Below are 16256 nucleotides of genomic sequence, written 5' to 3' on the forward strand. Positions count from 1 at the left end.
ACCGAGTCCCATGTTGCTTCCTGGCAGCCTTCAGTCAAGGGAGAGTGACTGGATGGTATTCTGAAGGCCATTTGGGTACCTGGAACTCTGTCTCTTTCCTGACTGTATTCACTATATGACATAGTGCCAGTTTCCATATATATATATATATTTGTGGAGAAAAATGGGTAGAAAAGAAACACACACACACACACACACACACACACAGATCTTTTAAAATTTTTTGGTTCTCATTAGCCTTCTGGAAGAGGTATTACACTCACATATTGCCTGCTTAACACCAAACACCATTACTGATATAGTCAATTTAATTTTGAAAGATAATTTTGTCACCTATTTGGACTCCTGTTGAAAATGTGATTATATAAAGAAAAATATTACAACCATAGACACTTTTTGGAAAGAAAATAATCCCCATCAATAAAGAGTTAAACACTTATCTGTATACCACAGTTAATCACTAAACACTGTCAACAACTCTCAAAAACCCCAATCAACAACTCGTATCCATAGTCCCAAAGAAAGATCTTATTTTTCAAATGGTGTTCTCAGACCAAAAGACACAGAAACTTCCCTCATAATCAAAACATGTCTACATGATGAATCTGATGCCACTGAGCTGGCTTTACAAAAACAGATAAAAACTTGTGGTAAGTATCCATCAGACCTTCTACTTCCTGGTAGGAGCGCTGGTGAGAAACAAAAATGTAGCACTTCATCTCTGCCAAGATGGCTGCCATCCAAACACAGTCACCCTAGGTGACCACTGACTACTTTTTGCTAATCCTTTTCTTCCTGACCCATCTCTGGTTTTAACAAGGATTAGTTTTTTAGTTTTTTTGTCATAAGATTTTGTTGTAAGATTCCTCCAGAGAGGTGTTACAGATGCCTTTAAAAGAGAAAATTCACAGACCCCCATTTTGTGAATATTAATTTTATATGAACAAGTAAAATGGCAGGAATAAACTTCTCAGGCATGTGACCATTATATAACTCTCAGTCAAGCTTCAGTTCAGTTCAGTCACTCAGTCGTGTCTGACTCTTTGCGACCCCATGGACTGCAGCTCACCAGGCCACCCTGTCCATCACCAACTCCTGGAGCTTGCTCATGTCCATCATGTTGGTGATGCCATCCAGCCATCTCATCCTCTGTTGTCCCCTTCTCCTCCTGCCCCCAATCCTTCCCAGCATCAGGGTCTTTTCAAATGAGTCATTTCTTTGCATCAAGTGGCCAAAGTATTGGAGTTTCAGCTTCAGCATCAGTCTTTTCAATGAATATTTAGGACTGATCTCCTTTAGGATGGACTGGTTGGATCTCCTTGCTGTCCAAGGGACTCTCAAGAGTATTCTCCAACACCACAGTTCAAAAACATCAATTATTCAGCACTCAGCTTTTTTATAGTCCAACTCTCACATCCATACATGACTACTGGAAAAAACCATAGCCTTGACTAGATGGACCTTTGTTGGCAAAATAATGTCTCTGCTTTTTAATATGATGTCTAGGTTGGTCATAACTTTTATTCTAAGGAGGAAGTGTCTTTTAATTACATGGCTGCAGTCACCATCTACAGTGATTTTGGAGCCCAAAAAAGTAAAGGCTGTCACTGTTTCCATTGTTTGCCCATTCATTTGCCATGAAGTAATGGAGCCAGATGCCTTGATCTTAGTTCTCTGAATGTTGAGTTTTAAGTCAACTTTTTTCACTCTCCTCTTTCACTTTCATCAGGAGGCTCTTTAGTTCTTCTTCACTTTCTGCCATAAGTATGATGTCATCTGCATATCTGAGGTTATTGATGTTTCTCCCAGCAATCTTGACTCCAGCTTGTGCTTCATCCAGCCCAGCGTTTCTCATGATGTACTCTGCATATAAGTTAAATAAGCAGGGTGACAGTATACAGCCTTGATGTACTTCTTCCTGATTTGGAACCAGTCTATTGTTCCATGTCCAGTTCTAACTGTTGCTTCTTGACCTGCATACAAATGTCTCAGGAGGCAGATCAGGTGGTCTGATATTCCCATCTCTTGAAGAATTTTCCACAGTTTGTTGTGATCCACACAGTCAAAGCCTTTGGTGTAGTCAATAAAGCAAGAGTAGATGTTTTTCTGGAACTCTTGCTTTTTTGATGATCCAGTGGATGTTGGCAATTTGATCTCTGGTTCCTCTGCCTTTTCTAAAACCAGCTTGAACATCTGGAATTTCATTCACAAATAAATACAGTACAAACAACAAATAAATTGATAATGATAATAAATAATAAAATTAATAATACTAATTGATTTATTTAATGGCACATGTTTTTTGCTAATAGAGAAAAATCTCTATAACATGATTTTGGTATGGACTGCTATAGAACAGGTTAGGAATGAGAGAACAGATTAGAAAAGCTTGTGCTATTCTATGTTGTGTGTAATTCTTTTACTGCCCTTTTTCTATTTGAATGCTGGACACTCTTTACAGGAATGAACTTGAAAAGCGTTGATATAACATGTGTGGTGTAGCGAAATCTCAACTATATCTTTCCTAGGGACACAGCAGAATGAGCATTCTAGTTTATCAGTTATTAATTCTATTAAATAAATCTGGCTGACTACTGCAGATATGATCAGAGAGGGCATAAAACCCTAAAACTTTGGTCTATTTCTAGAATCTGCCCAGGTTGAATATCACAACTCAATAATTCTTGCCCTTTAAATATTTGAGATCTCTGTATGCTGTTTGACTCAGACTGTTACTTCCAAAACTTTTCAGCCTTCTTGTTTGATAAACCTGTTTTGTTAGGTATCTTTCTCCTGTTCAAACTTATTAAATTCCAACTCCGCTCATACAACTGAGGGTGAGAAGCATCTAAGATACTCTGAACCTGAGTTTCAAAGAAGACAGACTTTGAGAGTCAAATCTAAAGGGGAACTTGTGACTACTTTCTTTTTACCTGATAATAATTAAAATATCTTTGCTAAATTATTTTTATTTTCTAGTTAGTTTTTAGAGTTTTTGTATGACATATCATAGCCATTAAGTGCTTTGGCTTTATGGGCAGAAAAATGTGGGTTTAAATTCCAGCTCTGCTATTTGCAGACTCTGTCTCTGGCCTTGAAAAATATTATACCACTCTCAGCTTCAAGTTCCTCATTTGTTATATCTCATAAAATTTTTGTGAAGATTGTGATGACTAAACTCAGTATTTAGCACAAATAAGTCAAAGGTATTAATATTCAAGTTTTTTATGATAATGATATCAGTGATTATCCAGTGTCAGCAGAGGTTTATAGTGGGAAAAAAAATAAAATAATCTGGGGTATCATTTGTATACATTTTATTACACTTGAATTTCATTTTATAATAATTTTTAATACAACTAAAGTATGTAACCTTGATTTGAAGTTTCTTCATTTAATATACTTAATACTATGATTACCTGAAATAACATAAAGCATTTGTAAAATTTAAAAAAAATTTAAAATTTTAAAATACCAATATATGGTTTATGTCTTTGGATCTTATTTCTAATCAGAGGAATATCAAGCCTGTGTTCCAAACTTAATCTTATGACTTGAGGTACGGATTTGTTATACTTTTAAATTTTGGTTCAGTTCAACATACTGAGTGCCTTCTATGTGAGGCTTTATCATGCAGACTGGGAGTCTAATAATTGTAAACAGAAGGTGGTTTTGTCCTTTATTGTCATGCCTTGGAAATACGGGCATATGTAGATGTTTTCAGTGTCTACTATATGCTCAGAGACCTGAACAAGGTTCAGTTCAGTTCAGTTCAGTTCAGTCGCTCAGTCGTGTCTAACTCTTTGTGAACCCATGAATCGCAGCACGCCAGGCCTCTCTGTCCATCACCAACTCCCGGACTTTACTCAAACTCATGCCCATCGAGTCGGTGATGCCATCCAGCCATCTCATCCTCTGTCATCCCCTTCTCCTCCTGCCCCCAATCCCTCCTAGCATCAAGGTCTTTTCCAGTGAGTCAACTCTTCGCATGAGGTGGCCAAAGTAGTGAACAAGGTTAAGGGAGGACAAAGTCTTGATGTTGTACTTCCATTGAAGAATGGAAAAATTAAAACTTTGTCTTCTCAAAACTTGGGTTTTATCTTCTAACATTTTGGACTTGTTTGCCTAGATGCTAGCTAATCCACAGGCATAATTCACAATTCCGTCTTCATTCAGAGAATTTTCTGAAGTACGATGCTCAGTTACTCATCCATGTCAGACTCTTTGTGACCCCATGAACTGTAGCCTGGCCGGCTCCTCTGTCCATGGAATTTTCCAGGCAAGAATACTGGAGTGGGTTGCTATTTTTCCTCCAGGGGATCTTCCCAACCCAAGGATTGAAACTGTGTCTGCTGAGTCTCCTGCATAAGCAGACAGATTCTTTTAACACTGTGTCACCTGGGAAGCCATTTTCTGAAGTCATGATTACAGCCATGATTACAAAATTACAAATTTGTAAGCTATTGACTATATTTTATAATATAAATGCATTTCAAAATACGCTAGAAAACATTCCATCTTCTAAGTCAACTAACCTAGAAATAATAGAATTTGCCTTCTCTCTATCTGTCTCCCTACCCACATTCACTCTGGTGCTTAATTTTAGCCATTCCTGCTATAACTTCTGTAGTTAGGGTTCTCTTATATTCTACTCTTTTTCATGTCTCCTACTGGATTCAGCAGACACATGCCTGGTTGAATTTGTTAATAATTACCTCTTTTATCCTTTTATATGTTCATTTATTAACATCTACATCATAAAATCAAATATATGAGCACTCAAGGACCTTCTTAGTTTGTCTGAATTTGTTGTTCAAAGGAAAGATTTGTTATTCAGTTCCCTGAAAAACTCTCAGAAGACAAAAAGAAGTTTCTTCAACAAGTGATGAAGTGGTTCCTAAAACCTAAGTTGGTTGGTAAAATAGAAGCCTCAATATAGGCACATAAAATAGTGCACATGGACATCACCAGATGGTCAACACCGAAATCAGATTGATTATGTTCTTGGCAGCCAAAGATAGAGAAGCTTTATACAGTCAGAAAAAACAAGACCATGAGCTGACTGTGGCTCAGATCATGAACCCTTATTGTCAAATTCAGACTTATATTGAAGAAAGTGGGGGAAACCACTAGACCATTCAGGTATGACCTAAATGAAATCCTTTATGATTATACTATGAAAGTCAGAAATAGATTTAAGGGACTAGATCTGATAGAGTGCCTGATTAACTATGGACAGAGTTTCGTGACATTGTACAGGAGACAGGAATCAAGACCATCCCCATGGAAAAGAAATGCAAAAAAGCAAAATGGCTGTCTGAGGAGGCCTTACAAATAGCTGTGAAAAGAAGAGAAGCGAAAAGCAAAGGAGAAAAAGAAAGATATACCCATTTGAATGAAGAGTTGCAAAGAATAGCACGGAGAGATGAGAAAGCCTTCCTCAGTGATCAATGCAAAGAAATAGAGGACAACAATAGAATGGGAAAGACTAGAGATCTCTTCAAGAAAATTGGAGATACAAAGGGAACATTTCATGTGAAGATGGGCTCAATAAAGGACAGAAATGATATGGACCTGACAGAAGCAGAAGATATTAAGAAGAGGTGGCAAGAATACACAGAAGAACTGTACAAAAAAGATCTTCATGACCCAGATAATTATTTTGGTCTGATCACTCACCTAGAGCCAGACATCCTGGAATGTGAAGTCAAGAGGGCCTTAGAAAGGGTCACTAAGAACAAAGCTAGAGGAGGTGATGGAATTCCTGTTGAGCTATTTCAAATCCTGAAAGATAATGCTGTGAAAGTTCTGCACTCAACATGCCAGCAAATTTGGAAAACTCAGCAGTGACCACAGGACTGCAAAAGGTCAATTTTCATTTCAATCCCAAAGAAAGACAATGTCAAAGAATGCTCAAACTACCGCACTATTACACCCATCTCACATGCCAGTAAAGTAATGCTCAAAGTTCTCCAAGCCAGGCTTCAGCAATATGTGATTCGTGAACTTCCAGATGTTCAAGCTGGTTTTAGAAAAGGCAGAGGAACCAGAGATCAAATTGTCAACATCTGCTGGATCATCAAAGAAGCAAGAGTTCCAGAAAAACACCTATTTCTGCTTTATTGACTATATCAAAGCCTTTGACTGTGTGGGTCACAATAAACTGTGGAAAATTCTGAAAGACATGGGAATACCAGACCACCTGACCTGCCTCTTGAGAAACCTGTATGCAGGTCAGGAAGCAACAGTTAGAACTGGACATGGAACAACAGACTGGTTCCAAATAGGAAAAGCAGTAGGTAAAAGCTGTATGTTGTTACCCTTCTTATTTAACTTATATGCAGAGTACATCTTGAGAAATGCTGGGCTGGAGGAAGCATAATCTGGAATCAAGATTGCTGGGAGAAATATCAATAACCTCAGATATGCAGATGACACCACCCTTATGGCAGAAAGTGAAGAAAACTAAAGAGCCTCCTGATGAAAGTGTAAGAGGAGAGTGAGAAAGTTGGCTTAAAGCACAACATTCAGAAAACTAAGATCATGGCATCTGGTCCCATCACTTCAATGCAAGCAGATTGGGGAACAATGGAAACAGTGGCTGACTTTATTTTGAGGGTCTCCAAAATCACTGCAGATGGTGATTGCAGCCATGAAATTAAAAGGTGCTTACTCCTTGGAAGGAAATTTATGACCAACCTAGATAACATATTAAAAAGCAGAGACATTACTTTTTCAACAAAGTTCCGTCTAGTCAAGGCTATGGTTTTTCCAGTAGTCATGGGTGGATGTGAGAGTTGGACTATAAAGAATGCTGAGCACTGAAGAATTCATACTTTTGAACTATGGTGTTGGAGAAGACTCGAGAGTCCTTTGGACAGCAAGGAGATCCAACCAGTCCATCCTAAAGGAAATCAGTCCTGGTGTGCATTGGAAGGACTGATGTTGAAGCTGATATTCCAGTACTTTGGCCACCCAATGTGAAGAGCTGACTCATTTGAAAAGACCCTGATGCTGGGAAAGATTGTGGGCAGGAGGAGAAGGGGATGACAGAGGATGAGATGGTTGGATGGTATCACCAACTCAATGGAAATGGGTTTGGGCGGACTCTGAGAGTTGGTGATGGACAGGTAGGCCTGGCGTGCTGCGGTCCATGGGGTCGCAAAGAGTTGGACACTACTGAGTGATTGAACTGAATTGAAAATAATACAGAAACAGAGACACCATATAAAGAGTCAATGTAAGTTCAAAATTAAAGGTTTAGTTTGTAAATTCCAAAGCTATTACATAAGCCAGTTTACATATAAAACTGGCTTTTGGAATATCATTTTATAGTTTAGCAGTCATACTATATCAACTGCAATTCCTGGCAGAATATGAATCAATTCTGAATTCTTAAATCTATCATAGACCCTCTAAGTGGAAGCTATTCAACTTGTTATCAATGGTAAAGTCAAGACAGTGCATTTGGTTATTAAATTCCCTTTGGAAATGAGCAGAAGTCAGGTTAATGTCTTTTATTCAATCTTAAATTTCCACAAATTATAATCTAGACAAAACTATCACATTGTGCAACTACTTTAAAACCTTTATATTTTATTTTATTGTAGATATCAAAGTCTGGATTTTGAATAGGTGAGTGCCTTGTGTTTATCTAGAATAAATATGTTAATTGAAAATAGTCAAGTTTATCTCCAGAAAGGGAGCAAAAAAGTTCTATTTCTTCACCTTTAGAGATTGAACCAGATGATACTCAAGGACTCAATAAATCTGGAGCTATAATGTCCTTGAGAAACCATCTGCTTCAGTATTTTAATTCTGTTTTTTATAGTAGAGTAATTCAATGATTGTCTTAACTGCTTCAAGCTTAAATGATTTTAGGAGAAATAGTTTATGTGGTGGGTATAATTCATGTTTCTGAAGAGTAATGTCCTTATAAAAACTTCCCAACTGATGGTGATTTATTGCAGTATTAAAAACATAAGTTTTTAAAATTTGAAATATTGAGTTGGCCAAAAAGTTCATTTGAGGTTTTTCATAAGATGTCATACAAAAACCCAAAAGAAAAAGAAAAAGAAATCTTTGGCTTACCCGATACAGCCTTCTTAGTGATTAATGTCAAGCTTTAATTCCCTATCAAAATGTTATTATCTCTCTATATTAACCTGGGTCAAATGTGAGTTGTGTCTGATGATCTGTTTAGGTAGTGATTAAAATAGGACAGACAAATGAGATAGTTGTCAGATCAGTCATGGAGAAATACTTTCTGAGTGGGAGCTGCTCTGTGGTAAGAGAGACCAGATCCCAGACTGTCAGAAGCAGCATTCCACACACCCTCTGATTCGAAAGTCACAAAGAGTTTCAGGCAGAGGTAATCTGATACTTGGGGCAGTTCAGCAGGTAGTGAAACTCTTTGATGAATCTGTACTGTCAACTGTCTGTTTGCTTTCAAACTTATCCTTTGCATTCTTCTTGCTCTTTCCCTTGGTTTCTGAGTAGTTTGGTCAGTGGCAAACTGTTGGAAGACTGGGTGACCTAAGGAAAACAGAGAAGTACATCTCTCCACCAAAACTATGGTATATACTCCATGGTTTCAGATGAGACCAGGCATGTTCAGGGTGGTATGGCCATAGATCCTCCATGGTTTCAGATCCCAGTAGAGAGACTGTTTTGATTCTAGCTTTCAAGTGATGCAGAGGCACATTGCTTGTTACCTTTAATCTAGGAATTATAGCCCCAGATATACTATGCCAATTTGTCCTTACTTCGAAATAACACTGATTTTTTTTATGGGGCCAATTTTACTTTAGGTTGTGTGTTAGGCAAAAAGAGATGATTTGTTCCCTGTAATCAGAAATTTCTGTCTGTCCTGGAATAAAGAGCTTTAGGGCACTGCTATTAAGACATAATAAATAACATTTGTAAAGAAGTATACACAAGGATATCTATAGTATATGTATATATTATTATTTTCAACTTATTGTGGGCTAATATATTTTGTGCACCAAATGCTAAAGTGAAATAGTTGTATAAATCATACCATGATACTTACTTACACATCTACTATGAGGCATCTGTGGGTAATTTTTTGAGAATAATATTCAAGAATAGCAATTTCTTCTGTTTTCTCTGTTTCTCAAATCAGGTTAATTGCTTGTGGGGTATTTCATTTGTTTCTGAGGGTGGGTGATGATTTTAGAAGGTCATGGAATTAGAAGCAATGGCAATGGATAACTATGTTATATTCTTGGCTATGGACTGATGAGAATCCACCACTTATTGGAAAAGCTTTCACAATATTGGACTCAATTACAGCATATCTCTCCTAGGTTGTTACAAAATTCCTCTTACATTAACCATTTTTGGAGAAAAAAGACCTCAACATTTTCAGAAAATTAAGCACACATTCTCACCAAGTACATTTTAATTTTGTTTTAAGAAGGCAGTAATAATGCTCTATGATCTCTAAATGGGGTGAGGCAAAACATAAATTAGACTACATGATTTTTAGTCAAGTTTTTTACAAAATCCTAGGAGTTTCTTTTAAACCAGTGTCTATACACCTACTTAAAGATTAAGTAAAACAATTTTAATGTGATTTCAGTTCTTAGATTTTGACACAAAATGTCACCTTTCTAAAGTGTTTATCATAAGTTCTTCCTGTAATATTTTCAATGCTTCTCTTATATTTTCAAGAATTTCTCTTTTACATGAGACATTATATCTAGATACTCTAATCTTTATTTAAATAGGTAGGAGGTTATAAAATTTTGTTTATCAATTTAAGATTTTTTTCACTTTTTCCCTCAAGTTGTTTTATTTATTTTCTAGTCTGTTCACCTGGGGTTCATGTACCATCAAACCAGTTCTTGCTTTTTGTACAAACCATTTGCTTTCATTGCTACTGAATTCCTCTAAGTTCTATTTTCTGCCAATATTGTACATTCAGCATATCCTCTTCATCTGCATTTGCTGTACCATGTCTTGCTATATTGATTCCTGGCCTTCCACCAAATTATCTGAAGTTTTGGTTTACTAATAATATCAAGCAGTTTAGGTCTACAGCTAAAAAGACTATTAGCTTCCCCTCACTGCCAGGAATTCCAGAAGGAGCTGAAAACTATCATCAGGCTGAAACCATTTTTATGCTTTGTCATAAGGAAGTGAGTGATCCTTTCATTACTCTAGTTGTAATTTTTTTCTTCTACTTTTGAAAGTGGTTGGTTCCATTGACAGACCAGGCCATCTGTCTGGTTTAAACCTGTAAATGTATGATCTTACCTGACTTTAGCAGTATTCCTTCCTTTGCAAAAATATCCAACTCATCTAGAACTGCTGGTTTAATTCACACACATAAAAATATTATTACTAAGCCAAATCATCTGGGTTCACTTTCCAAAACTTCAGGTTAGAATTTGCTATACCTGAATCCCTGTGCTTTAAACTGTCATATGTTATATGGCATATGTTATGTCATTGAGAACTTTGGTCAGGGAATGACCTCTTTTCTTAGCTTCTCTTTGTTTCATACAGTGAGTAAAGTTTTTGCTCATCAGGGCTTTATTTGTTAAGTTGAATACTCATGAACACATGATATATAAGCAATGATAATTTTTTAATGGATATGGTTAATAAATTTTCATAAATTAAATTGTTGAATAGTGGTTGTTTATACTATGTAAAACTAGTTTTGTCATATGAAGAGTAGTCTTGGCACTTTCCTTTAACAGATATACCTACTTTCATATTTACTGGAGAAAGGTCTCAGTATAGTGCACACTTGGAGACTGGCTAAGCATTTTCCTGGAATTGAAATATATGAATTTTATGTTATTTATTCAGATTACTGTTTCACATAAACATGCCTAATAAGACTAATCTACAAACAATAAATATGAAAGTTTCAGATTAACTATTATATATGACTTACTATGTTTTCTTGATCTTCTCAGAGTATTATGGCCCCTCCTGGTGTCTGACCACAGCAGACAGGGGACCGTGTCAAGCCAACGTGACCAGATTCTACTACAATTCAGTCATTGGGAAATGCCGCCCATTTAACTACAGTGGATGTGGAGGGAATGAGAACAATTTTACCACTAAAAAAGCATGTCTTAGGGCTTGTAAAAAAGGTATAGAGGGCATTCTCCCATTAATTCACTACTGTTTAAGATAGTAATTGTATTGAAATCATGAATGAATTTTAATCTGTGAAAGTATAAAATTAGTTCTATTTATGATAAGAAACAGTATTTTGATTTAACTGTGTCTTCTCAACTACATTTTGATAACATTGCCAGATATGTTAGCTGCAGTTCCTTTCAATGTCTTTCAATGTATCTTCCTCCCCCCAAAAAATTTAAGCAAAACATTTTACTTTTTAATATTTATATACTAATCTTTCATTTTAAAGGATTATACCAAAATATGCATAGAAATTTAATGTATTTATTTTCTTCTGAAAATAAAAATGATACATATTTATAGAGTGTGTGCATGCTAAATCACTCTAGTCATGTCCAACTCTTCACAACCCCATGGACCGTAGCCACCAGGCTCCTCTGTCTATGGAATTTTCTAGACAAGAGTACTGGAGTGGGTTGCTATGCCCTCCTTCAGGGGATCTCTACAACCCAGGGATCAAATCGAGTCTCTTAATTCTCCTTCATTGGCAGGTGGACTCTTTATTATTAACGTCACCTGGGAAGCCCATTTATAGAGTGTTAATATGTAAATAAAAATCATCTATAACTCCACTAACCATATACAGCCACATGTTCACTTTAGTAAAATAAGCATTAATTTCTAACCAAAGATAAATAATAAAAATCATGTTTACCCATTTATGCAAACTGACATCCTTAGAAAGAGGATGTTTACACAAAGAAATAGACAAATGACTGCTAAACCAATTACAATTTTTTTTAAACATTGAAAGATAATTTGAAAAATTTTAGATTACATTTTATGTTACTTTATTATGTATAAATTTATTTATCTTCCTTTTCTAGGTTTCATCCAAAGAATATCAAAAGAAGGATTAATTAGAACCAAAAGAAAAAGAAAGAAGCAGCCATTGAAAATAGTATAAGAAGAAATTATTGTGAAAAAGATTTGTTTATTGTAAACAATCTAATCAAATTGCTTATTCTGTGACTATAACTTAAAACTGTCTACTATGAATTTATTATTCTCTTGATTCCTTTCTAACTATTTGCCATTTAAGTACAATTTATCATACTGCTGGCCCCATTGAGTCAGTCTGTTTTACCATCTGGTGGTTATCTATTTGAGAATATGTCATCACTTGTTTTTATCACATATACAATTATATTCTTTATAGCCTACATTCAGATTAACAAATATAACTATTAAAGATCAAGTGGTTTGGGGTTTCACATCTAAAATGGTGGCAAGCATCTTTTTCTGATAAGATCACTCAATATTACATTTGGAAAGAGCTGGTAACAACAGAATTCTATCACATGATTCACTCCCTAGACATACTTCCGCTCCTTTTACATTAACCAGCACTTCAAACAATCTTAAGCCAAATCGTCTGAACAAAGAGAGTCAACTCTGTGTCATGGGATTCATGGGGTCGCAAAGAGTCGGACACGACTGAGCGAGTGAACTGAAACTGAACTGGCCCATCTTGTCAGTTGAATAGTTGTGTGTTAAATACAGATCATGATAAGAAAAGTTCTGGTGGAAAAGAGAAGTTTTTAACGGCAATCTGAAGAAAATTATTTATTTACTTTCTAATTTTATTGTTTGACAAAATTTTCTCTTCCCCAGAATGGCAAGAATATATAAACCTCCCGAAACATATTCATTTATAATTAGGCTTTGTGCACAATCCAACCAGTAATTCATGATTTTAAAAATGTCATACTATTTCTGTAAAAAAAGAAGACAAAATTACCAGCAAGGGAAAGTCTCCTAGAAAAATGTGTGTTATTCACTCTCAAGCTTTTAACATTTCTCTGGAGTTAATTCAGTTTATCCAGATCCATACTTTTCCTTCTCTGCTGAGTCATGTACAGTTTGAGATCTCAAGAGCCTCTAGATACTTTAGATTCTACAGTGTTCACTTCAGATTTCACATTTAAATTTGAACTTGTCAACTAGAAACAACTAACCACTTTGTCCATTTAGTTTAGCTTAGTGACTTGTGACTTCTCTCTAGTAATACTAACTAAATTCTGTCTGTTCCTCAGGCTTGAAAGTTTGATCCCAATTGTAATTTCTTATTTTCCCTCATATACAACTTATAATCAGTCTCTAAACACTATTGATTGTTTTGTCATAAAGTTCATCTAACTCCGAGGCTTTTTACCTCTACTTCATTCTTCACATCATTACTGATTTAATTCTTAAGAATTAACTCATGTGTTTCGCCACTACTCAGAATCCTCCAGTGACTCATTAATTGGTACTTAACTTCACCTTATCCCCTCAATTTAATTTTGATATATGTAAGTATTTGTACTTACCTATACTACTCTTTCATGACTATTTCAGTTTAGTTAAAATGGTACTCATATATCACTGAAAGTATATCTCATTACTTAGTTTATTCATGATGATTTCATATTTTTAAAATGTGATCACTTCCAGATCATTCATGTGAAATCAGGGGCAAGCTAATGTGAACCATAAAATCACTGTCTTTTGAGGCATAATATGAAAAATCCTAACATACATCCTGGGTCATAAAAATTGTATCATTATAAAATAATGTCAATTTTTTCACTTAAGAAAATTTTTATATCTTGTTTTCAAATATTCACATAAGTGCATAAATAACTGCCTTAAATTGAGTCTTCTATGGAATTTGAAACTTTGTGAAATCAAAATCTCTTGTGAAATATGTATGTTGTCTTTTATACATGGATAGCAACAGCTTTAAATAAATGGTAAAGTCTTCTTGGTCAAGTGGCAACTTGCCACCAAGGACATATAAACAGCATACTGGTGACTTGACTATTTTCCCCAACAACTATTCATAACTTCATTACTTAGTCAAAAGACATACACTGAGAGATGGTTTGCAATGTTTAATGCATGTGACTATGTTTACTGTGTTTTTAAATAAGAGAGTCTCTGGGGGTTTAGTCTTCCCATGTTTTGCATAACTGAATGCATCTAACTGTGAATTTTATATAGAATTACATTATAAAGCATCTGATGCTTATTTACCAATTTTGTTTATTCTGTTCAAAATCAACAGGCTATGCTGAAAATTGATAAACCTTTTTTTTTTAATTTTTTACAGTATAAGAAATAAAATATATTATCCTAAATAATAAAGTGTGACTGTTATACTTATGTTAGACTTAAAAAAAATAAAAATTAGTGATTCTCAGTTATTGCAAAGGTAAAGAGTTCTAAGACAAAGAAAAAAATCATTCCACAAGCTCCACTATACTTTTTAATTGGGATTTGTTAATAATCCTTTCAGTTATAAATGGACATTCATGTATTATGGTTTCTTAGCAAAGAAATCAGTATATTATTCCTTACAATCTATATATTCTACATTAACTCTATTCCATATGTATTTCTACCAATCATCTAATTGTATAAATATAATACATTCAAATTAGGACAATGAATACGGTCTTCTCATCACTTTACTTAAAAATGAGAAAAATTCTGACTCACAGTCAGAAACAAAGCATAGGTTTTTTTGTCACAAAATTTAAAAAAGTCAAAGGTATTTGACTTCAATATTGATGGATTCAGGACCTCATATTGTTATCAAAACTCAGTCTCTCTTCACCTCTAATTCTGCTGCCCAACATTTTTTTTTTTTTTTTTTTGCTTTTATTTTCTAGACTCAAACATTTCAAAATGACTTCCAGAATTTAGGTCCCTTTAAGCTCAGAGTAAAGTTTTCTAGAAAAGTTTGAGCTCTCTTACCTCAAAGAACTGAATTAAAATCCTGGCCTCAGGACTGACCAATGAAAGAAAAATTGATAAGCTAGACTTCATTAAAATTAAAAGATTCTGCTCTACGAAAGGCAGTATCAAGAGCTTAGAAGACAAGCTACAGCCTAGGAGAAAACACTTGTAGAAACACATTGGATCAATTCAGTTCAGTTCACTCACTCAGTGGTGTTCAACTCCTTGCAAACCTATGAATCCCAGCATGCCAGGCCTCCCTGTCCATCACCAACTCCCAGAGTTTACTCAAACTCATGCCCATCGAGTCGGTGATGCCATCCAACCATCTCATCCTCTGTCATCCCCTTCTCTTCCTACCCTCAATCTTTCCCAGCATCAGGGTCTTTTCCAATGAGTCAACTCTTCGCATGAGGTGGCCAAAGTACTGAAGTTTCAGCTTCAGAATCAGTCCTTCCAATGAACACCCAGGACTGATGTCCTCTAGAATGGACTGCTTGGATCTCCTTGCAGTCCAAGGGACTCTCAAGAGTCTTCTCCAACACCATAGTTCAAAAGCACCAATTTTTCAATGCTCAGCTTTCCTCACAGTCCAACTCTCACATCCATACATGACTACTGGAAAAACAATAGCCTTGACTAGATGGACCTTTGTTGACCAAGTAGTGTCTCTGCTTTTTAGTATGCTCTCTAGGTTGGGCATAACAGGAGTAAGTATCTTTTAATTTCATGGCTGCAGTCACCATCTGCAGTGATTTTGGAGCCCCCCAAAATAAAGTCTGACACTGTTTCCACTGTCTCCTCATCTATTTCCCATGAGGTGATGGGGCCAGATGCCATGATCTTAGTTTTCTGAGTGTTGAGCTTCAAGCCAAATTTTTCACTCTCCTCTTACACTTTCATCAAGAGGCTTTTTAGTTCCTCTTCACTTTCTGCCATAAGGATTGTGTCATCTGCATATCTGAGGTTATTGATATTTCTCCCAGCAATCTTGATTTCAGCTTGTGCTTCTTCCAGCCCAGTGTTTCTCGTGATGTACTCTGCATATAAGTTAAATAAGCAAGGTAACAACCTACAGCCTTGACGTACTCCTTTTCCTATTTGGAACCAGTCTGTTGTTCCATGTCCAGTTCTAACTGTTGCTTCCTGACCTGCATATAGGTTTCTCAAGAGGCAAGTCAGGTGGTCTGGTATTCCCATGTCTTTCAGAATTTTCCACAGTTTATTGTGATCCACACAGTGAAAGGCTTTGGCATAGTCAATAAAGCAAAAATAGATGTTTTTCTGGAACTCTCTTGCCTTTTCAATGATGCAGCAGATGTTGGAAATTTGATCTCTGGTTCCTCAGC

General features: G+C 35.8%; 1 protein-coding gene across 1 annotated transcript in view; it reads left to right on the forward strand.

Moving 5' to 3' along the window:
* The window catches only part of TFPI (tissue factor pathway inhibitor), an 84650-nt gene extending 72243 nt beyond the window's left edge, over positions 1–12407 (forward strand). Inside the window, exons 7-8 of the mRNA XM_070475892.1 lie at positions 10953–11132; positions 12012–12407. Coding sequence (XP_070331993.1) covers positions 10953–11132; positions 12012–12091 — 260 coding nt within the window. The 3' untranslated portion in view covers positions 12092–12407. The remainder of the gene's footprint in view (positions 1–10952; positions 11133–12011) is intronic.
* Positions 12408–16256: the final 3849 nt, after the last annotated feature.

This window comes from Odocoileus virginianus, chromosome 13, assembly GCF_023699985.2.
Source record: "Odocoileus virginianus isolate 20LAN1187 ecotype Illinois chromosome 13, Ovbor_1.2, whole genome shotgun sequence".
Taxonomy (NCBI): domain Eukaryota; kingdom Metazoa; phylum Chordata; class Mammalia; order Artiodactyla; family Cervidae; genus Odocoileus; species Odocoileus virginianus.